This window comes from Syngnathus scovelli, chromosome 14 (genome assembly GCF_024217435.2).
Source record: "Syngnathus scovelli strain Florida chromosome 14, RoL_Ssco_1.2, whole genome shotgun sequence".
NCBI classification, from domain to species: domain Eukaryota; kingdom Metazoa; phylum Chordata; class Actinopteri; order Syngnathiformes; family Syngnathidae; genus Syngnathus; species Syngnathus scovelli.
In genome coordinates this window covers 9,551,939-9,576,359 of record NC_090860.1, presented here as the reverse complement: position 1 = coordinate 9,576,359, position 24,421 = coordinate 9,551,939, and the positions used below count along the sequence as shown (strand labels likewise).

Here is a 24,421-nt window from a genome sequence, read left to right as displayed (position 1 = left end):
ATTTTTTTGGGTTTATATTTATAGAAAAATTGAGTGAGCACAGTAGCTTCCGTGGAACCACGTGGACTTGCCTAGTCGTGACCCAGCTGCTGCTTACTTCAGAGACTTGTAGTTAAAATTAAATTACATTTCATTAAAACACACTTTTTTTTTTAAATCTCTGACATTCAGGAGTTGATTGATTAATAAGATTGTTCAACAGCAGAAACTACCCAAATATTTTTCTTGCATTTTACACAATCTTTTTTTTTTTTATTCTTTTCATTCTCTATATATTTAATTATAAATTTAACAGGGACAGCTTCTGTAGTAATCTAGTATCGTCACTCAGTTTGCTGAATGGAAGATTCCGATTAGGAAAATGACTCAGGACAAGAATCATCTCGTCGACATGAATGAGTTCATCTCTGTCATCGCCGCTCTGAGTGAGCTTTGCGGCTCTACTGTCAGAGGGTGTCAAATTTCCACGTCCACACTGCAGCCTTCTGTCTCACTTGTGTCCGTTCATCAATGAATTCTTTGATGGGACGCCCGACGTCTTTCAGTGTGTGCCTCGCCATGATCTGCAAGGCCTCGGTTTTGCGTCGCATAACACCTGGAAGAGTCTAGTCAAAACAAAAGCTACTCTGTGAGACGTTTATTGGAGATTCATTCCCAATATTTCTCAAGTAGGGAAAGATTAATATCCAAGGCTGATGTGCACAGGTATTAAAAAAAAAAAAAAAAAAAAAACACTCACTTAGTCCAATCTTCAACCACACTGACGATGCATGTCAGCAGATGCCAAAGCAATATGTGGTGCTGAAATTCTCAAATCATAAATCCAATTCAGGCCAAAAGACAAGAGGCCCAAAGGAACAATGTTTTCAGAAGAACAAGAACATCAATGGAGAACAAATGGTAAAGAATCTGACATCTCTCTCTATATGTAAGACACAAAACTAAAAATCATCTTAAAAAAAATCAACTCTCACGTCTGGTCTATATGAATTTGTTTTCAGTTTTTCCACCTGAAAATCAAAACTTCCATTGATTATGGATCCAAATACCCAATGGAAATTTGAGTAGTTTGTTTTGTACGGTTGAAGATCTGTAAAGGTCATGTGACATGTAAAGTACGAATCATGTCACCTTGATTGCGACCACTAAAAAATTCCAGGGAAAAACATTAGCACTGCTATTAAGAGCTCATGTCGAAAATCGTCTGATTTGACTTGTCCCTCTCCAGTTTCCATACACCTGCTTCTCTTTGCCTGTCCTGCCCTTCCAGTCTGTGGCCCCGTCCCCTCTTCCTGACTTATCTACACTTCAAAGCACGTTGACTGAATTATCTTCGGCCCAGAAGAGAAGAAGGAAACAACTGTCATCGGCCTTTGGTCGGACGGAAGGAAACTCTTCTCCGACAGCTGGTTGGCTAACTTTTTTGCCGCTTAATCCTGAGGTGGAGGGATGTGGAGGTGAGAGTGTAAAGACTGGGAGCACATGAAACCCCCCGCCACAGACAAACACATTCAGTGTTTCCACTCATAGGGCGGGCAGTGTCACGAGATTTTCCTTCCGTGGAAGCTGAGGTCTCCGGTTTGACCACAGAGGAGGTGTTGAAAGGGAGAATTAGTGGGGTGGGGGTGAGCCCACACGAGGACAGGGAAGGGAGACATGAAATGTAATGAGGTCAAATAATTGTAATGACAATAATGCAATTTTTTTACTTCACAATATTTTTGTACTATTAGCATAATATAACTTCCAGTACGAGTAGCTACAGAGAGTTGATTTAAAGAAGGCCGAGTCCTGCACACATACACAGAGATGTCCCCTCTGGCCCTCTCGTCTGTCTTAGCGCTATGGAGCATGCACAAGGTCATCCCGTAGCCAGTCACGACACTCCAATTAAGGCGACTGATGGACGCAGCTAATTGGTACGATTTATAACCTCCTTTTATTATGCTTTATGAGGAAAGCAAGTGGAGGGCATTACCATTTATTGGCCCCAGGCTCCACACTGGATCACTGTCATCCAGGAACTGTCCAGCGCGACAGTAGAGGGCTGCAGCACTAGCAGAATAGTCGCATCCGAGGGGAAGTGGCGCTGTCGTGGTCCCTGTAACCTTTTTGGCCCTTTGATATAATTGCAGCTACTGGCACAAAAAAACGAGACGGTTCAAATATGGACGAGGGAAAAAGGAGTTCAAGATCCAGCGAGCCACAGCTGAAGGTTTCATGGCCAGGCATGCGGGTGAAGGCAGGCAGGGATTCTGTAATGAATGTGTGGTTATTGATTGTATTGTCAGTAGGGGGGGGCAGGGTCCCGTGTGCGATGGGCCCCAGTCCATCTGTGGACAATGCAGTCAGTTACACCTCACTGCTCCGTCTAATAAAGAACAGGCAGATTGATGTCACTGGTAGGCTTGAACTCTGCCTAACACTCGCCAGGCCGTACACACGCACATGCGTGTACAGTAGGTCAGTGCTGAAGCTGCAATTTTTTATTACTTTTCAGTGAAGGGAAAATTGCAGGAACTATTGTTTGCCGTTAATCAGATGCGTAAAATATTAAATGTTCTATACCACCTTATAAATATATATATATATATATACACACACGTATACACACACACAATGAATAGACTGGATTGTGTAAACACACTAAAAAGTTTGTCATAGAAAGTCTATGGTGAACCCCCCCCCTCCCAGTTAAAACACATTCTCGCCTTTTACCAGCAGCTAATAAAGCCGCAACACATAAAAATCATTTTACAACTTTTGCAGCTGATTGGCCCGCAGATAACATCAGCGGCCTTTGACAAATAAATGGTGCAAGAAGTGGAAGTCAGCTAGTTAAAGTTGCATCCTTTCCGAGGAAGTGAAAGCCTCCGCCCGAGCGCTACGATGCACTGGAGCAGTGCGGCCACTGTGGCAACGTGGCGAGCGATTACTCCTGTGCAGCCAGCCAAAACACAAAAATCAATAAACAATCTCAACGTTTCGGAGAGGCCTTTCGTCTGACTTAATAAATGTCTCAATCCACTGTTATGACTTCATTTTGCGCTAACGTCTTCTTCGTGTGCATCTTTTGCCGATCAATTAGAGAATGAAGTGCCCCTGCTATGGGACACACACACAAACAATCCTGGACCTGTGCACAAGGTGAGTGGTTATTTTACTCTTAGAAATCCGATACTTTTTGAAAGCACTCTCTTAAATGCTCATCCACTGCTTTCAGGATATTTTCTATCTCATGTTCATGTGACGGGTAATTTTATCTTATCTCGTAATGGAGGAGGATTTTTCTCATCAATATCTGCTGTATTGTGGTCATGTATTCTTGCCCCAAGTAGATCACGGATTATTAAGCTATTGTTTTTCTACCGATTACTGGCAAATCAGAATTTACTGTTGCGGGGGGAAAAAAAAATATTGCAGACATTCGCCTACTGCGAGTGTTGAGTGGTTCAGGAATGTAACCCAGTGATACCGTAGCTGTATTTCACAGTACTGTACATGTTGGGTATGGTCAAGTAACGACTCAAATATGTAGTTTAAGTCGCCGTTTCCCAGCTGTCAGCGGCCAATGACAAGCACGGCATCTTTCTCTCAGGCTGCTCCAGCTGTCACAGGCCTTAATCCCAGCGCTGGAGGGATGACGAGTGAGCCGAGTCAGAGCCTTTGGTCTGTGACTGGAAGCTCCGGGAGAATTTCACGCACCCCACTCTCTTGTTTCCCATCGATTCTGCCACTTCCCATTATTGTCAATCAGTGCGGGCCATCTCTATTGGAGACGCTGTGCAGGGATGAGGGCTGCGGGGTGCACGGTCAAAATGCCACGACGGGGAGCGCGAGGGGTTGCCGTGATATATCAATGTATTGATTTATTTATGAGAAATTGTCAATGACTTGGGAATTTCATTGAACTAAATTTATTGTTGTATAGTAGAGTGACTTGATGTGATAGTAGCAACCAGCAGAGGGTGCAAATAATTTAGGACTATCTAGTTTGCCGCCTAAAAAGGTTGGTGTGGAAACTGAAAAGAAAAAGTAGAAGTATATTCCCTCATGGAATCAGAAAATCGGTTTTGAATTAAAAGACCCGAGTATATCGCTCGAATCAAATCGTTTAATCGTATTAAATCGTCTTTTATTGCCAATTATTGGAAATGCAACAGTTATAATTCCATCTCAAACTGAGCCGATTCAAATCCTAATCTCACTGAATCAAACCATATTGAATCATTCAAATGGAACAGTCCTTGAATATTATCGTAGCCAATGTATCGAATCGTCTTCAGAGCGAGAGATGCGAACCTTCCTTAAATTTTGTTAACACCAGCTGTATTTTTCAGTAAATGGAACCATACATGATTTAATTACAGCTCTCTTTTAAATTTAAATGTAAATTGGCTTAGCTCGGAGCCTCATGATCCGGTGGCCTTTTGTTTTGCCGGTGGAGGGAATATTATTTCTCCTTGGAATAAAATTGAGTTGGAAGTGAATCAAATAAGACTTAAAATTATTATTTAAAAGTAAATAAATAATAAGAACAGAGGGCCAAATCACAACGGAGGCTGTTGACCCTGAGTGAACGCCCGTCTTGGTGCCGTGCGGGCCTCCTGGTCAGCTCGGGCGAGCAGGCAGCAGCTATAAGCCGTGGAGATTGATGGGAGAGGTGGCCTCCCTCCCTGCACTGTAAAAGATTATCCGCTCACCCGCTGGAAACAAAGCTGTGATGGAAATTCGTCTCGCATCATCAGCAACAAAATATCTACACGTCCAAGCGGGAGTCTCTCATTTTTCATGGGCTATATATTAAATAAAAAAAAGGGCATTAAAGAAAAAAGGGAAGGGGGGAGTCTGAGTGATAGTGCTGGTTGATATTTTTTTTTTTAAATGGGCTACTTGAATCAAGGAGATTATAAGGTTTTTATTGGCTGTCAGGAAACACAACTTTCCGCGTACTTCACCCGCTGAAGCTTGTAACGTTCTGATTAGAATGCCAGCCAAAATGAAAAGAGATGGTGCTTGCGTAAAAACGCCGGAGGAGGCACAGCGGCAGGCTGCGCTGGAGTCCACTGACTTTCCCTCCAACACACTAAACGAGCCGGCATGTTTGAGTACAGAGGGTAACCGAATAAGCCTGTAAACCAAATTTCACTGTCAGGTCTGGTGTCGGGATCGGGTTATGCTGCGGCGGGAGACGGTGCTTATTCCGACCCTGATACATGAGACACATCAGGCAGTGTGTTATCTCGCACTAAGTGAATATTGCATTCAGCAGATATGTGATATTTGAATTTCCCATTAGAGGGTGAGAGGCTGAATGAGAGAGGGGGAAAAAAATCAGTGATGCTTGATTTCATAGTGTGAATGGGAGCTTTTTTTTCCTTGTGTGACCTATATGGTCATAAGGATGGAGCGATTGAGAGTTTTCAGGGGTGGCCACTGCTGTGTCATGTCCCAAAACTTTTGTCTAACCAAGTCCCCAAACAGTGAACGCATCATGTTGAGAGACTCCGGCGCTTTCACATCTGTCACTTAGTTTGCGCTCAGCTCTCAATTTGCCATTGAAGAGCGAGTGGAACAGCAACGTCCCCAACATGACAGAGTTTGCGCTTTGTGACGAGAGGTTGCCATTGATTTTTCCCTCCGTTCCACCATCAATCTGGAAGAGGAGAGGTAGCTGTTGGTGCTCAGACAGCTGATGATGTGATTTTTAACTGTGGACCACCGGTGAGCACACGGCAACGCGCAGATAAACGTCTTTGGCATTGAGTGGCGAGATGAACAGTGCGGGTATAGACTGATCATCTTCACGGAGACAATAGATGCTTCCGTTTGTATTCAAAGGGACTGCCGCCAAAAAATTGGGAGTATTATTTTCCACCTAAAGGACATTTTTAGCATAATGACAATTCCACCAGTGTGATGTCACAACGTTTGAGCTTCCAGGCCAGACTCGAGAGAGTTCAACCATGTGCCAGTCCAGAACCAGATGCAAAGAGAATTCTCAAGGTGTTTAGATATGATTTGCAAAGGGGAAACACAAAATACCAAATATCATAATAATTTGTTATTTCAAGCTAAGGATGATTGAATTTTACCACTGTTGTATCTTTTTTTAACATCTAGTGAAATTGTGCATGGGAGGCGTAATCCTCTGTAGATCATTTGCAAAGCAATTAGGCGTACCGTCACTACTATTAAATATAAAGATAAGCACCCATAAGATAAGATATTTGTACTCCATATCAAACTGACTGCCTGGGAGCCCTGCTATCAGGAGGATACATTTAAATCTTGGTCAATTAAAATGTTTAAAAATGTTATCGTGACAGTTATGTTGTGTCCTCGAAGCTAGTCCTCCATTAAATAATTATGCATCACTTCATTAATAGCACACTTATCCACTGCAATGTTTAATATTGATGTAGACACTGCATTGAACAAGGCAAATATATAAATAGTTGTGGCTGCCAAGAAAGCAGGAGATAATGTAAAGTATATTGATTTGCACTGGAGCAGCCACAGGAAAAACTCCAGCGAGCACACGGCAGTAATGTTGCATTTCACAGCGAGAGCGGCGCCAAACGCTTTGAAATCCAAAGTGACTTGAACCAGGTGACCCACAACATGCATTTGTCAGCAGGAACCGGAGGGCATCGTTTGCATGTGTTTCTAGCATCACGACACCTCCAAACAAACTGACAAGAAAGGGGGCTCCCCCAAAAAAAGAGGAACAAAATCTTGCACTGACCTGACCTGTGACCTCAGGGGAGTGACAAAGAGATAGTTCAAACAGAGTTTATGACAGCGTGATCTCTCGTCTTCCTCATCAGCCTTCCACCCGCGGGTGGACACGAAGAGCCGTGGCGGAGGTGGCGGAGCAGACAGAGCAGGCATCACTCATTCACTCGCCTCCTAGGTGCCTTTGTCAGGTGATTGCTGGCGGAAAAAGGAAAACAGATCAATACATCTCCCATGGGCCTGACAGGTAATCTTTACCTGAGATGAAATATGAGCCGTACCAGCCTGCTGAATTCCTTAACTGTAACAGGGCAATTGACAGGCTGCATGGAAGCCATTTCCTCCACTTCCCGCCCGCTGGAAATTCATTTTGGGGCCAAATGGTTCACCTATAAGGTCGTTATTTTGACTTCTAATTAATATGATGATGGTGAGGTATTCCCCTTCTGTTACTAATGGAACTTTATCTGGAGCGATGTCACTTCCTGCCCGGTCGATGTCTTGGCAGCGAACCGAGTGATAAGAGTGAGAAGCTTCCCTTAAAACACAACCCGGTGAATGCATAGCAGACATTAATGGCTTCATCAAACATGCTACAAGGTCAAAGGTGACGTTTGTGAGGGGCGGACGACATAAAGGCATCCATTTCGATAAGTATGCCAACACAGCATTTATAAATGTCATCCCTGTCTCGTGGAAAGCCATCACGGATGGATTTGTAACTCATTTTAATTGTCAATGTTCACTCAAGTAAAGGCTATCTTTTTAATAAAGCTTGTAAGGGGGAGGGGAGGGGGGGGATTTCCGGAGCAGGAGAATATGCTGTACATTTTTCAACATATGTTGCTTGTTTACCCGAGTCTGACTGCATCTCCTCTCAGCGGACGCTCACATTGATCTTTTAATGCATCCGATGCCGAGGGAGAGACAAGGAAACGATACTCTCTGTAAAATGTCTCCTTTCCTTTGGGCTCATTTGCCGGCCGCATAGCTCCAGAAGCAACAAACCAGCGGTGCTGGAAGAAAACAGACCGTTCAAACACATTTGCAGCTGGCCTTGAACTTAAATACGTTTGGGGACATTTGAATATGGAAGGTTGGCTGAGGAGAACAGAGGGAGCCCTCCGAGGACTAGAACTACTATCCCTCTGTGTTGTGCTAATGAGGGGCTTTGTTTAAAAAAAATAAATAATGGAGAGGCCTGTACATTGTGTGGTGCTCTCTCAACCCCTGCAGCAACATTCTGATGGGTTCTAGACAAGCCACCCAGCCTCACCGGAGGATGCGGAAAGTTCCCTGCTGACAAATGATGTGACACAAGAAGGGACATGATTGTAAGATGGTCCCTTAGCAGGGGGTCTCTTTGTGGAGCCACAAACTCTCCAGTCCAGCAAAGAGGACCGGGCATTCCGAGGCCTTAACAAGGTCTTGATTGCATTTACATCTCTCGTGCTTAATAAACCTGGAAGGCACTGCTGATTGGAATTATGCACTTTAAAGTATCGTCTTGTTATAAAATTAGCGCAAGAAAAAAGTTTCTGCTTGATTTTTCACAATTTCCTGTATGGCTCCAGTGTCATGTTAAGGGTTAGTCAAGATAGAAAAAAAGAGAAGCATTTATCATAATTTGAAATGAAAAGAATATTTTCCAGTTTCAATGCAAAGCCTCACATACCAAAAAAATGAATTTCGTTGCTCTCTACTAGGTGTGTTGAAATAATACGTTGAAGCACTAATAGGTTAAATATTAATGAGGTTTTGGTCAAGTGAGCCAAATCCAATTTGGCCCTGTATGACTTGCGGTCACAGTTATTAAAAGGCCAATCTGCACCATAGCCCGTTTTCTAGTCGGGGTTTGTAAGGAGCTGCCTGTTTTTAACTTCATCCATCACACATTCACATCTCCCTGACACTCGCTTTTTAAACATTCTCTCTTGATGCTCGCCTTTAAAGCTTTTCGTCTCCAAAAAAAAAGAGCCAATTTCAGCAGAATCTACCCTGCCTTCCCTACTACACTGCGATAAATCTTTACCGATCTCGCTGTTCCACCCCAAAATAAAGTTAGCTTGGGTCAGACAAGACATTTGTGAAGCAGGCGGAGAGCAGAGGACAAGGCAACTAGAAGTGACATTGTGGCGGTGGGCTGTCTCAAAGGATTAGGCATTACAGCGTTCACTGGCATGTGCTCGTGCTGGCTCCCATTATATTTGCTTGTGCCTCTTTCCAGATGACTTCTCCCCCAAACCGATCCGCCGGGCAAGATAATTGATTAATATTACTTGAGGGAACGATGACTAACTGTTACTGAGGTTCAACCCAAACATTTTGCTGAAGCAAAGTCCTGCGAATCAAAATGGAGCCGATATTATACACTCAAGGTTGAGAGAATTTAGTCGGTAAGAGTTTTAACATCATATATAAGGTTCAGTTAGGTCAAGGTCAAAATATGTCAACGGAATTATTCCGAGATCCAAAAGAGATTATTTTTTTGATGCCGTAAAAGACAGAAACTTTGGAGGCACTGTAAATAGCTGAAAAAAAAGATAAATTATGAGTATATTTTTAATTAATATTATTTTACTGTTTCTTTGAGTACACTAATTTCCACTCCTGATCATACACACAGTTGGTTGTGTTGACAATTTGAGAAAATAATAAAACTGATTCTCATTCAGCAGACAATTAACCCTTTGCATGTGAGTATGATGATTAGACTCTTTAAAGAGATAAACGTGGATAATAAATAAGATTATCTACACACTCAACTAGTTTTACATCAAGGTCACTGAAGACATTATAAGATTTCTTTTTTGTCCGTGGGATGAGAATTACCGTACATGCATTTATTGTGGGCGATAATGGGAGGTTGAATGGAACCATCTTACAATCTTAATAAGCTCTCATGTGATGCTCTTTAAAAACAATCATTACAGGCCTTCCTGGAGCACTCGCCTTCCCCCTGTTTATTAATCAGCTAATTACACATTGACAGTCATGGGCTTGCTGATTCCCACACTTAAATGAACAAGGCTCTTTAATGATTAAGCCTCGGTCTGTGGGTCTCTCTTTCTCTCCTTTGCACTCTCTGTCTTTCTCTTTCTCTCTTCCGCTGAGTCGCTCATAAAAACAGGACATTATAGTGGTCGTACCTCCAGGTTGAGGGTTTGCACAAAAGTGAGTGGAGAGCACGTTAACAAAACCTAAGAAATAATAACTACCGTCATTTCTGGACTATAAGTCGCACCTGAATATAAGCCGCACCAGCTAAAGGGGAAAATCCTTTTTTCTTTAGATATAAGACGCACCGGACTATAAACTGCAGGTGCTTTAAATGTCATTTCTATTACCTGTATTCCTAAAACAAATCATTTTACAATATCATAAAAATCATGAAAAATCAATAGATAAACCGCACTGGACTATAAACCGCAGGGTTCAAAGTTTGTGCAAAAAGTAGCGATTCATAGTCCGGAAATTACGATGAATACTATTAATTGGGGGGAGAAAAAAACATTTTATTTAATAAAATGAAAATAACTAGAATGGTTTCAAAAATACCTAGCTGGTGTGATGCAAGTCACTGATGTCGAGACAAAAGATCTCTTTACGATGCATGGAGGGTTCCACCTCTAATCCAGCATCATGAGGCTGTACACAAAGGTGACAAGGGGAGGGGGTGGGCGAGAATTTGTGAACGTCACAGGCAGTATCCAAGAGGAAGCAAATACCTTCCAACATGTTGCAGCATGTGGGGGGGGGTGAGTCGTCAATTATAGTTTTTGGGATGATTGTCCAGTTTACCTGCATTTGGCGGCATCACTAGTTGTGCAGCAGGCTAATCAGCAGAACCAGAACCACCGTGAAACTTTGTCAAGGCAATACAGACATGGAGAGACATCGGCGGAGTTGAAGGACGCGGGCAGGGTACTGAGGGGAAGCCGGCGAGGGCAAAATAGTGCGGTGGGCTGCATTTCTGTCAGCAGAAGTGATGGCTGAGCACAAGCATTATTTGTCTTGTGCTGCCACGTGGCCCTCGCACCAGCCTGGGCATTAATGAGAGGAGGCCGGACCGCCCGGTAGGAACACCACGCGCCTGCGACGCGGGTGATCTGTCACGCTGCCGTCTGGCTCGGGCAGGGAAACACATGAAAGGAAGAAGAGGCGGCAAGACCAAGTGATTGGCTTGCGCGCCATAGTGGCAAACATGTGCTACTTCCCTTGATACAACAATAACATTCAGTGACCGAGGCTGACAACTTCTGTCAAACCAAATTACTCCACTCCAAACTCAAAATTGTTTCTCACATGCATCTCAGAAAATTTGAATATTGTGATAAAGTTTTTTATTTTCTGTAATGCAATGAAAAAAAAAAAAATGTCGTACATTCTGGATTCATTACAAAATCAACTGAAATACTGCAAGCCTTTTATTAATTTAATTTTTGTTTTTTAATTGCAGTACAGAAAATAAAAAACGTTATCACAATATTCTAATTTTCTGAGACAGTCCTGTAGTCAAACCATTATCCTAGCAAGAATGGGAAGAAGTCAAAATACATAACTAGAAAATTACACTAGATGCACAAAGAAAAAAACACATATCAGAGGGGTTACTTGAGCTACATTTGTTTGAATTGAATTAACCATACGTTTATTATTTGGCTTTCGACTCAGTAAAAAAAATTACGGTCTCTGTAAGTGCCTGGAATCTAACTTTTGTAACCACTTGTACAAACCAGTTGTGAATTATCACATGGATATTTCCGAGTAATCCATGAGGAAACACTGACAAGTTTTGTTTTATAAATAGTAAAGAGGTTTTGGATTGACTTGGAAGACTGATTGATGGTGCGAAAAAGTAGAGAATGGCCAATTTAAGGTAGACAAATGGAGGGGCGATCAAATCCAAACAGATACCTGTTTTAGAGGATTTTCTGTGTTGTCTGCCAACCCCCTTATTTCCCCTCCACCCTTCCCCTTCCACAAATTCAACTCCAACACACCCATGGAAGTGCTAAAAGGGTAAAGAAAGACGACAAAGCAACAGCTGGGTACCGCCAAGGTAATTCCCCACAGAGGCCAAGAAGACACCTCGGGACGCAGACCATTTTCACTCCTGATTAGAGACGCTCAAATCAAGCGCTGACTCAAAGAACAATCTACTTCCTGTGGCCTACAACAAAAACCATCGTGTGTTCACTAAAAGTAACTGTGGCATCTCAGTGGCTCATTTTAAATGAAAATGAGTTAAATGAAAAACATCAGGACTCGGGTGTTGTTTTTTTCATATTTACGTCAGAAAAAAAACATCCAAATACGAACACAGCACATGAAGCTTTGTCTGCGCACATCTTATGGCAGTCAGCGCCGAGATTCCCGAGAAGCAACGGCATGCGGCATGCTGCCAAAGTGAAGATTTATACCGAGAAGTCGCAGCTGCAGAAACTGACATTGGACAGCATGAGATGCTCGATAAATCACAGTGGACAGCGGGCACTAGACTCAAGTATTGGGAAAACACTATAAACACAGCTGAAGGGGGGGTGTCACTCAGGACCACACTACTTAGTAGAACACCTTAACACTGACTATTTTTGGGACTATAGGTGTGTTTTGCAGGTAATGTCAAGTTTTAAATAAATAATAAACACATACATAATATACATGAAACATATTTTATATATGCATATGTATATTTATATGTACATATAGTATATAGAAAGATAAAATCTCATCTATTGCATATGTGTCAATTGGCAGGGGTGAATTTTGTTTGTTATTATTCTGCCAGCACTAGGGAGGTGAAGGACGGAGTCACTGGCCATTCCATCACTCAGTGCAATAAATGGATGCAATCTGTAACCAAGTAAAGCAGTGGCTGGTTTTAAATTCCACCTCTTTTATCCAAATGAATGATGGAGCCCGGTACAGTGCACTGTGCAGCTGTATTAATAAACATCAGAGGTCTGCACCATTCACTAAATCAAGGAACTACCAACATTTTTTATTCAAATGACAAGCAGCAATGTTCGGAGTGAAGCATGGAGAGATGACATGGAAGAAAAGATGGACAATTTAAATCTGAATTCAATTCAGCAAACTCTTAGCCATCAGACTAATGAAAAAAAGCAGGTCCACTGGTTCACACACAATTGAATGGACCTCCAAATTGAAGCTTCGATATCAGACAGTCCTATTTTAGTGCAACTCCTAAACGGCAACTAAATGCAGTGTTAAATTGTTCCTTTGAGCTGTGTAAAAGGTTACAACTGCTGGTTTTAATCTCCAATAATCTTGATAGTGAGAGTTAAACAAGCCACAGGTGTATCAGTGTGCGTAAAGAGTTACCTGAGGAGGTGATAGACATTTTATTCTTGTTTCCCACGTCAGCATTTGAGTGGTTAGAGTGCCTGAGGGGAAAACAAACACATACGGTAGTAAGAAATAGAGCTTACAAAATTGTAAGTCACAATTTACTGTCATTAAGTGAATATTATGTCTTATTTGTCTTCATTAGCTCATGTTGGGACCACGGAGAACATAGTCCATGAATAGCGATGCTAGTAGACACGTGCAGGGCTCACATTAACAAATTACACCTGCCCTGCGCCTCTTGTGCCATATGTCAGCAGCCCTGAAATAGGAAAAGCCCCCCCACCTTAATAGCCCCGACTTCGGAGATGTAAACCTAAGGTCAAGGTCCGTTCCATCACTGGTGGAGGTGGTTGGGTGGGCCAAGTGGGTTATAGTGAGGGGGGGGTCAACTGTGATAGATGTTTTTGTATAGAGGGGGGGATAGGGTGAGGGGGCTGCAGCCACACAAAATGAGCGATTAGTTTATTGTACAGTGAACCCCCGTGACATCACTGTCAAGCTAAATTGCGGTGGAGAAGGCGGATTGGAATAGTGATTGTTTTTGTTAATTATTTTCTTATCTTTTAACTTTAATATTGCACGGTTTTGAGAATAAATAGACTAAAATACAAAAAGGCAATGTGCATATTATCAGAAGAACAATTAACCTGTTTCATTCTTTGGGCTCTGATTGGCTAACTGCTAACATCACATATTCTCTGACAGAATATAAAATTCCTGGATATGCTCAACAACAAATTTGTGGACACCAATACTAAAAATAGAAAAAACACCAATAGAAATGACCGATGGCTGATTGACACACATTCTCGTTAACCCATTTGGCTCATCAGAGACCGCATAAGCATCCCCGCCAGGCATGGGCCACAATGAGGGCAGCCTTTTAACAGGCAGCATGTTCCATGACCTCAGCACACATAAATCACGTGACGGGCACGTGGTGTCGAGAGGCGTGCAAGTGCTCCCTTTGAGTCTCTAAGTTGTATAATCAATAGATATAAAAATAAATGGCCTGACCGTTATTCTCTCTCTGCTAGCCGGCTCTAATAAAATCCCGCTAATGCATATTTCATTTACTTTTATACTTATTGATCACCTGTACTCCAGTTAGTAAATCACGCGCCTATCGATCCCTCAATCGTACCTCTGTCGGACAGCACATAACCAGCCATTTGCACCTCTGATAAAGAGCTCAGCCAGTCAACTCCCAACAGTAAATCTCCACAAACTAACTTTTTAATTCTTAAATCGATCCCTATTTAAACGTCTCATTATTTCACGAGGCACGCCCAAGGTATAAAAAGTAATATCCTGATGCATTTGGTGTTAATGTGTGAGGGGGGGCTGTCCCTCTGTCTTTCCTTTTTACTACGGCGAGGTCGAGGAGCAAGTGTATTTTGCTTTTCGGTGTTGGTAGCTAAGTTGCTATTTATTTTTCATGCAACGATTATTTATTAACAATACGTCTGATTATCAATTGTCAGTTTTTTGGGGGGAATAGCTTCTTCTGGGCCCCCGAGGCTTCTAGAAAACCTCCTGGTCATACCACCAACAAGACATCAGCTAAATTCTATCAATGACACAAGGACACAGAGTAAAAAAAAAAATAAGTGTGAGATAGATTGTTTTCAGGTCATACGAGACACTTCTTAAAGGAGGAGTGGTCCCCGAGGGTGCTGACTAAAAGATCGGTGACAGCGGGTCAATTGCAATTTTGGCGTCCGCATCCAAAAGCAAATATATCAATTAAAAAGAATAAATCAAAAGAGGAGCGAGGTGCGGTGGTTACAAAATGACGATCTATTTTCATCAGGGTATACAGTGCTTCAGGTGGGAGCAGGATCTCAAGATTAATAGAGCTATTCAAATGAATCAGAAAGGATTAGGGTCTCCAGGGAACCTAATCAATATCTCCAAATCAATAATCAATAGGCCACTCACACCAATATACTAACTGCTGACACCGAGATCTCACAATTAAAATGAAAACAGGGAAGGGAGGGGCACGGGACTATGATTTATCTCGCCGTTGAAATAAGTCAATATAGAGAAGCTACTCAGGTGGGAGGCGGCTTCGAGCATTACCCAGCAATCCCACGCAGCGTTTTCAGGCAAGTGCCGCTCCGAGGCGAGGATAAGCGGCACACCAGCTCATCTCCGCCTTCATCGCTTAACATCAAATCTCCTATTGTTGCCGTCACCGTGCGCCAAACAGGAGATGACAGCTTTTATTAATATAATGTCGTTTCAGCGTGGATGCAGTACAAGATTAATTCGTACACTCGGCCCAGAGGGTAAACACTTTTCTCTCTGGCCTCGGGGGTTACAAATCCATCAAGTGCACCGGGGGTAAGATCTTCAAAAGAAATGAAATTTTGAAAAAGGAGGTCGTTTAGAGTTTGTTTATAGCGGGCATTTGTGATTATAGTTTTGCTACATTGTTTTGTTTGTGTGCGTGTGTGTGGCGGAGGGGGGCAAAGCAAACGGGGGTCACAGAGTCGGGTCATGAGGATGGAAGAAGTCACCTCACTGGAGAGTGGATTGGAGCAGCTCGGGGAGACTGATTTAGGCCGGCGCCGTCCGGCGGGACACATCACAAGCCCCTCTCACCAATCCCTCCCTCGCCCTCATTCATTTGGGAGTATGATTTCTACTTTTTGAAGTGAAGGGTCTTGAATCCCACTATAAAGGAATTAAGAGGTCTCCCCTGAGTCTGCCATTCAAATGAGAGCATGGCAGGGATATGAGGGCTTTTTAACGGCGAGAAATTAGTATTCACAATGGCTCAAACTGGAATCTGAAGGAACCTTTCAGGTGGAGAAGAAAGAATCTGTTTGGAGAAGAACGCTCTAAGAAGTCAGGGGCTTTTCATAGCACTCGTGTATTTGCCCCTCATCAAGGGGAGCTTTGGGAAATAACCCCAGAGGGGGGAGAGGTGGGTGTAAAAGTGTGTGTGTGTAACCAAATTAAGAATGCGCCATAAATAGGCGACCAGTAGTCCCGCAATTGTGAGGCCAAGGGGGCTACGAGCTCCCAATCCCCCCCACCCCTCCCTCCCACTCCCCATACACATGCAACAGTTCCTGGTATGACTGGGAGCCATGTGATGCTTTCACAAACATTTGGAGAAGAAACTTTGTATTTTTTTCCCCACCGTGAATCCTGATATTTATTAGCATGTATATCAGGCTGTTTTTTTTTTTTTTTTTTGCTACGCTGACCTTGAAACTTTTGGAATAAAGTGTCCATACATCCAAGTGTTTCTCTTCAGCTCACGACTGTCAACTCAGACTTCAGACTTCTACTTCATCTACGACTTCATCTAAAATCTTCTATTTGTAAATCATTTAGCTTAAGTCATCTATTATTTATATATCATATGTATATATTTTATTTTTTAAGTCATATAAAGCCAAGCAGCCAAGTCGAACCATATGCAGAATTAAAAACCTTCCTTCTTTTTAGTAATTCAAATGGGAGAAAAAGTCATGGTGTTAACATACTGTGGATTTCCCTAATTAACAGCGACCAAGCCACTGGAATGGATGCATTTAAGGAACTCTGTGTTCATCAATAAATCGAGCTCCATTGGAAAAGACGGAATTGTTTCTTCAATAGACCTGCGAGAGCATTCGACCGAGTCATCAACGACTAAATTCTGCTGGGTTGCTCAGACTCAACATAGGAGAGCCTTCGGACAACTTGCCAATACGACATTCCACTACAACGGGACAAAGGATTCTAATTAATATTGAAACCGTCAATGTAGTAAATGTTGCTTTTTTTCCCGAGAACAACAACAAAGTGGTATATTTTGTGGTATATGTGTGGTAGATTTTCGGACTCAGGCTATGCCAAATCTCAGGGAGCCAAAACAATGATACCAAACCTCTCTGAATTGGCCATGCAGGCTGCAGAAAGCTGATTGAGTTCCAGAGATGGTCATCTCTGGAATTGTGATTGGGTAGCTGCGAGCAAAGACTCCTGCAAGTCGCCCTCAAAAAAATAATCGCTCTGCTCATCATCACCTGCACACACAAATGCAAAAAAGACACAGTAGATGCTGCTAGATTCAAATACAACACTCTTGTGCATTTGTGAGTTAATTACTCCTATAAGTAGACAGCACTAGTTTAGTCCCCAGACAGGAGGCTCCTCTAAGACCTGTCAGTCAGCAAAGCTGGAGCAGGCAGCATGCCTCTCATAGTCAAGGTGTAGTGACAACTGTTAAATCAGAGGCCGACTGGCCCCTCCACGGCTAATGAGATTAGCAAAGGCTTCAGCGCTCATTAACACGACATGACAACGTCTTATTAGAGTCGCCTGGGTGCCCAGCAAACAGCCCGTTGGTGCAAAACAGCCCACTTTTGGCTGGACTTGAAATGAGCTCTTCAAATTGCTTGTCTGATCAAAATGTATGGAAAGGTTTTTTTTTAAGTACCTTGTCTGCCTTCATCATTGGTGAAAAGGCCCGTGTCACTACTGCAGACACTGCTGGTTTCACTGGAAAGAGAAAAGTAAACACATGAATAGGAACACTGACCTGTTTCGGTATCATCAGTAACATTACGGGTCAGTTATTCAGTTTAAATCTCTATTTCTGAACCAAAAGGGTTCTTAGGTCAAACAATATTATAGCATTTGAAAAGTGAAGAATAGAAAGCCAGAAATGTACATGTGCCCCGTCAAGCCAATATTTAACATGTGGCAATCAATAAGAGTAATAAAGTAGTCGTCTGGAACCGGAGGTCGACATAAATGGAAGTGGCACAAAAAGATAGAGCGTGCCATGTGATCCCTCGCCGGGATGGCAAACACAAAGGCAAAAGCGGCGACTCTGATCCAAGCTAGCGAGTGACATGCACAATCTAATTGAATATCCTCCGCTGTCAGCTCCAATCTAAATCGGGCTGCTGTTGTGGAGGATGACAGCAGAGTGGAACGTATTCACCGCCCCTCCCTCTGGGTGTGCTCCGCACATGCAAAATCTGCTTCCACACACGGCGACTGACCAACATCTGCTACGTGTTGCCCGGATTGCTCATCGCCGCACCTCCGGGCAACCCCGGTGTCTCTCGCTAACTCACACCTCGGACGACTTGCTCTGTGACCTCCAGACACTCCAAGGTCAATCGGGGGAATCAAGGATGCTAGCGATGAAGCTAATAAAACCAGATTTTCCAACTGAAAATGTTCTTCATTCACTCACATTTTGACATATTGATAGTCTTGAATTAACCCAACAATTTTTTTAATGCTGACCTTGCAAAGCACTCGAGGATTAAGGATCCTATAAGTGCTGATACATTGCATCGCCATATTGCGCACGCCTGCCAGCAACGGCAAGATCAGGAAAAACGCCCGTCCAGTCTGCACATCCTCCTGTCCAGATGGTCCTGCACCTTCACCATAAGAAGCAGATGTGAACGGGTGCAGGCCTCTCCAGGGAATCTGGACCATGTCTGGCCCTTTCCAGACTGACTCCCCAGGCCACGGCTCATCTGTAGAGCAGTTCTGGAGGTATCACACTGCCTGGCAGATGAAGAACAGTAGCACTATTCGAAAGGAGCTCGTGCAAGGATGCCCGATGATCAAGATATCAACTGCATGAAAAATGAAAATGCTCTTTGTTACATTTTCCCATGAGGGCAACTTATTAGGTATTTTATCCACATCAAAACTTTTAAAGTGATGTCACTTGGCGGACCGTGTGTTCCATTAAGTGTTGACTAATTCATTCAATGAATTATCCACCCGGCCATTTTTCTAAAAACCAAAAGAACTCCCCCTTTTTTTTCTTCTCTCTTTGACCTTTAAAGTGAAATTGGCAAACATTTAAAGACAGCTTGGATATCCAAAAGGATCCACCAACAGCCACCCCAGTTATAAATGACTCCGTAACGGATTATGCCTCATAAAAACAAATACGTCCTAATGAGCTGAAATGCCTTAAATCCACAAAGCAACAAAGGCAAGGGCAAAGAAGAAAATGGCATCTCAGTGTTTTGGTGCTTAACTTAACCCCCCCATGGCCCTATTGTCTCGATACAAGGCAAAGAAGTGAGGCTAAAAAACACAGTATCCAGATGAGCACTAATCATTAGGATATAATCCTCAACTCCTGGGAGAGGCCGACTAGTTTGCTCAGAGATTACGGACTAGCCGCCATTTATTGAGCTGGGCTCATTCTGCTGAGGAATAAAGTGAAGACGTAGACAGAAGGGAACACAACGCTGATAACGATGGATCTGCGGGCTCTTCAAACAAGCCACCGCAACCCAAATCCATGCCCTCTTCCATGGGTGTCTGATTATAAGGTTATCCCTTCTTCCCCGAGCTTCAGTAATTGGATTAGACTCGGAGATTTATGAAAATTAACTTGAGCAAACGGCGTACGGCTTTTCAAACTCCTTGCGGAGTTTTCCCAAATTGAAATCACAGCGGGTACGCAAACAGCTGTGTTGTTGTGTTCCGTCCCGGCGGCCGGTTGGGAGTCAACCTCGGCTCACGTCATGTGTGGCGTCTAACCCACAGGTGAAGCCCACTCCAGCCGGGGAACCGGGTGGCCCCGTGGCCCAGCAGGCTGCACCCGCTCCAATGAAGGAGCCAGAAAAACGCAACATCTGCTTCCCTCGCACTTGAGTGACTGAAGGCTCTGCTCTGTATGCGCATCGGAGGGGGGGTGACCTTGAGGAGAAGCACGTTTGAAGGGAGCGCACAACAAAGGTTAATGGAATGAACGGAGAGCAACGGAATCTGAGTGCTTCAAAAGACGTTTTCACAATGGCATCAGATGGAGCGTACACTGCAGGGATTATAAATACTGCTGTTGTACCACTGTCAACCTCTCATCGCTTGTAGCGTTCTTCCAAACGCTTGGCCTCCACCCGGACGGAGCCATTAAGGCTGCTCGGCCCTCACATCAGCGTGGCAGTCTACTGAGCAGCAATCAAGAGCTTTGGCGTTGTATAAGTGAGAAATGATTGACAGCGGGCGATGCCGGTTCCATTTATTTCTTCTCCGGAGCTGTTTTCTGTCAAGACGGCTATTGATTTTTCCATAAAGTAAGAAAACAAGTACCGTTTAGGGGCTAGGGAGGTCAGCACGAATTAAACCACAAGATGTAAAGCCTTGTGCCTTGTCCCATTACGGCTCGACCAAAAAGCACTTTATCTATAAAATGTTTTCGACACCGATCAGATAGTGACAACATCAAACTCTTGAACTTTTGATACATAAACAAGCACAGTTTTAATGTCTTTTCAGATTGATAATACATTTAAAAAATATTTAAATAATATTATTTGAAATTTTAAAAAATATTTAAATATGGGAAATCATTTGGTGGAAGAATGGATTTTTTTTCTTTTTGTATCAGCTGCATTGAATTGAATGTTTTCTTTTTATTAAACATTAAACACTGATTGGATTATGAATTACATTAGTATTCAATTTAATTAAATATGATCACGGATTTTCACAAAGACACAAGAAGTGTTTCGATGCAGATTTGATTTGATGGCCTAATGTTGACCTCTGCAGCAATTCGGCTTGACTAAATAGAATTCATGCTGGGATACTGACACTGCTTTAATTACAAAAGGACTTCATCTCAAAACAAATCAATAGCATAGCAAGTCACTTATTTATTTGTGACAATTTTTCTGGAATGGAAATAATGAGCTGGCAGATGCCAGAAGGCAAAACTATCAACGATCCCTCCCCGGTGATCATTTCAGCTATGGGAGACGAGGATGAAGAGGCTCCATCATTCATTTTTAATGTCAACTCGATACTTTAAAGTGGAGCAGCGTGATTGCGATTCATTTTTCGGAGGGGTCGGGAGGGGTTTAGTTAAGGACAGAGTGAATATTGACAAACGGCCAGTTTGACTGCTTGGGGAGTCGGGGAGTGCGATAGCAGCCCCCCAGAATGTGACGTGAACCGCAAAACTTGCCCCCACTTTAGCTTTTAATGACTTCTTGCCATTGGTGTGCCCCAATCGTGAACGGAATCGCCTGCTATTGTGTATTCCGAGTTTAATTTGTTATGTTTTATTTTTCTAATGAATTGTATATCACTTTGATCAAGCCTTTTTTTTTTTTTTTAAATGTGCTCAAGGAGTAACTCTGGATTCGGGTCACGGACGAGAATACAGAACCAAACTGTTTTACCAGCTGCTTATATGTTGCTATGAGCAGAAAGTCCACCAGAAAAATAAGTACAAAAACAGGTGAAGTCTTTTGGAGTTATATGAGTGTATGTACCTCTCAGACATGATCTCATCTGTGCGTTGTGCGGACTCCAATGAGATCTTTGTTTTCCAACTTTGGCTCCCCATCAGCCTCCCTCTGTCAATCTGCGAATTCAACCCGCTGTTCAATGATGATGGATGCTGCAACCTAGACAGCCGAGGCCTCTGTTTCCATTCCCTGCCAGAAACTTTTAACTTCTTTCGTAATCTGACTGGGATGTGTGAGGACATGCGTTTGGCCTTCCTCTTCTTCCTGAGGGGCTGTCCTAGTTTATTCCCAGCGATAGAGTCCGAGTCAGGCCAGGAAAGCAGTCTCATCCCGTTGATGGCGGCCACATCACCAGAGTCACTCAAATTGACCACCGACGCTGTTGACTTTTGAGGAGCTTCTTCTGAGCTGGACTCTGACGCGTCCATCCAGCATGGTCTTTGCTTGGGAGCACGACCTGAAGACTTACGACGATGCTTGCGGGTTTTGCGTTGGGAAACCTGCCAGTTCCTGTTTAGTGGACTCAGAAGCATTTCCTCCCAGAGCTCCCTGAATTGCTCTGAGGTTTGCTCCAAGGCAGACACCAGGTCTTGTGCCAGCTCATCCATGATGATGCTGTAATCACACAGGAGACGGGCCAGACCTGACTTAAATTACATTACATAATACCGACATTAATAATAATAATAATGTGTAGATGATGTTTTTGCACTCACCAAACGGAATGCAGCCCGTCTTGTTTTGTTTTCAGCACGGATGTCAGACACGCTTCTGTATTGCTGCTCAGCCAATCAGAGGACTCCGTTTCCTGTACGCTAGCCAAGGCCAAAATAGTCTGCCCTTAAAGATAACAGTTTGAAATGTTTGACTTTTCTGTTATTTGCTGCATTTCTGTCAAGGCAAAAACACATTTTATGGAGCTGTCTGGATTCTAATTTACTGTTGTAATCTTTATAAAGAAAAAAATATTATTTTACAGTCATCACTTAATAAATGTTGCCTATTGATTTACAACAATTCCAAATGACTCCAATATATGTCTAACTTGTGCAGATGCCCCAAGCATGTCCTTTAACCATATTCACCTTTTAAAAGGAGGAAAAATATATCTAATACTTACAAAGATCATAAAACGTATCATTGAATTCAACAGAGCACCAAACCACAGAGAATAAAGCTATGTCACACACCACAGAATTTATTTTACTGCTTCTAGCATTGTTGGGGTTTTTTCCCCCCACTTTTTTTTTTTTTTGCACAGGATTGCCTCATGAAAATATTTGACCAATCTAAGATATGTTTGGAGATGCTGAGATCTTCTGAAAGCTTCTGAAATTAACCCTTAAGGCACACAATTAACACTGGATATTGTCATTCTCTTTACTTCCTGCACCACCAGGATTCTGGATCCATGTATAACACAGTCTCAAACCATGTAAAATGTGTCATTAGCTGTAGATTATGAGATTAGAGTAATTCTCTTTCCCCAGCACCTTTTAAAACAATAGCGGGACTCATGTATGACATCTCTCAGCCATGCCTCACTGCCTCTTCAAGCCAATGTGTTGCTGAGTGAAGCATAAGAGGAACGGGGGGGGGGGAGAAAAAAAGTAATTTAGCACTTTTCCCCCCCATCTCTGAGTCGACGAGCTGGCAAATAATCCAAAAAGAAAAGTGTGTGAAAATGAGTACAAAAGCCATTTAATCTCTTTCATCTTCCTCCTAATAACTGCAAATTTCCCCTTGGGCCCCTGGGAGCGAGACTCTATGCGCCGCCGCCACCTTATCTGTCGCCGCCATATTTCAGCGAGTTGAGCTACTCCCTCAGTGCGCAGCCGCGGGCCTCCTCGCCTCGGCCCCTGAGGGGGAAGTCGGACTCGAGGGCCCTCCATTGTTCCGGCCTGGGAGGCGCTCCGGAGAGAGCCCTGAGAGTGGAAGTATTAAAATCAAAAACTTGAGCCACTGCTTCATTAAGCGAGCGCCTTTGACAAGCAAACATATCAGAAGCAAAGTCCTTTCAGAGGCAGTAATTAGCAATTTGGAAAGCTTTCCCCCTCAGGATATACAGTTTCAATTTAGTCAGCAGCTTTAGATTCTCGGTCACTTAATATTCATTGTTTCTGCCATCTTCCCAATTCCTCAATGTCCATTGTCTCGTCTTTCACTGGTGATAAAGTGCTTTATCTTTCGTGTAATTCCTCTTTTCAATGAGCCCTCTGCAAGAGAAGTTACTTTTTATTAATGCATTTGGAAGGAGCTCGGACAGAGTCGTTGCAAAGTGCTCCTCAGGTGCAAAGTTGACGGTACTGTGGGGGTCTTGGCTCGTTGGGAAAGTTTGGAAAGTGAACGAGTTCGTCAAGAGAGTGAATGAGAATAAATAACGACTATGCAAGTCTATGGATTGTGATGAATTTAAAAAAAAGTGAATCTATTTGCAGACAGCTTATGAGGCCGACCACATATACCTCAGAGGGAGGTAGTGGGGGGGTCTTGGGGGGGCTCTGGATAAGACTGTCACTTATCTTTGCTAAAACGGTGCCTTTGTTTCAAAACGCCGCCATTCATTTGCAATCACCATTGTCTAATAGAAATAATTGATTTTTTTGCCTCTTGGCCAACAAACGGAAGGAAAAACCCTTGCGATTAAAACGTTTTGTCTCCAAATCAGAATTCCGAGATCGGCATCGGCGCTTGAGCAAATTTGGCTACACTCATTAAAAAGCTAGAAAGCATCTAAGCTTGAAAAGAGGAGGCAGGCAATGAAATAATGAATGTGGCGAGAGTGAGCTATCTTTCCTGGGCAGAGCGCCACTTGGGATGCAAACTCTCAGGCAGCAGAAATGAGCTACCTATCTGTGAGAAGAGTGACTGCTCCATCCTATTTGATTTGGCTCTGCTATCATCTCTTAAGAAGATGTCAGCCTTGCTTCTTCTATTGCTCTGAGCCTTTATCAACCGCCGCACTATTTCCCTTCCTCAAAAAAAAAAAAAAAGAGGAGGAGGCATTTCAGTGCCTTTCAGGGAGTAACGCTAAAGAATAAGTGTTATGCGATAAAAAGAGGGTT

The 24,421-nt window shown here is 43.0% G+C and overlaps 2 protein-coding genes across 5 annotated transcripts in view; both read right to left on the bottom strand.

Annotated features, from left to right (window-relative positions):
• The window catches only part of esrrb (estrogen-related receptor beta), a 62,383-nt gene extending 55,468 nt beyond the window's left edge, over positions 1-6,915 (bottom strand). For 2 of the 3 annotated variants that reach the window (XM_068652986.1, XM_049740159.2), the window contains exon 1: positions 6,749-6,911. The gene's annotated coding sequence lies outside the window, so the exon portion shown is untranslated. Of the gene's footprint in view, positions 1-6,748 lie in introns of all 3 variants that reach the window. The other variant, XM_049740161.2, reaches the window with a different exon arrangement.
• Positions 6,916-12,184: 5,269 nt separating this feature from the next.
• On the bottom strand, positions 12,185-22,592 carry LOC125980718 (G patch domain-containing protein 2-like). Of its 2 annotated transcripts, XM_049740170.2 has the most exons (6): positions 22,073-22,589; positions 21,381-21,971; positions 17,555-17,616; positions 17,003-17,141; positions 13,087-13,148; positions 12,512-12,594 (listed from the first exon to the last, which is right to left on the bottom strand). In XM_049740170.2, the coding sequence occupies exons 2-4, from the start codon at positions 21,962-21,964 to the stop codon at positions 17,056-17,058; spliced, it is 732 nt and encodes a 243-aa protein (XP_049596127.1). In that variant the 5' UTR covers positions 21,965-21,971; positions 22,073-22,589; the 3' UTR covers positions 12,512-12,594; positions 13,087-13,148; positions 17,003-17,055. The 2 variants fall into 2 exon arrangements, with proteins under 2 accessions (XP_049596126.1, XP_049596127.1); XM_049740169.2 differs by lacking the exon at positions 17,003-17,141 and having other exon boundaries at positions 12,185-12,594; positions 22,073-22,592.
• Between the last annotated feature and the right edge of the window lie 1,829 nt (positions 22,593-24,421).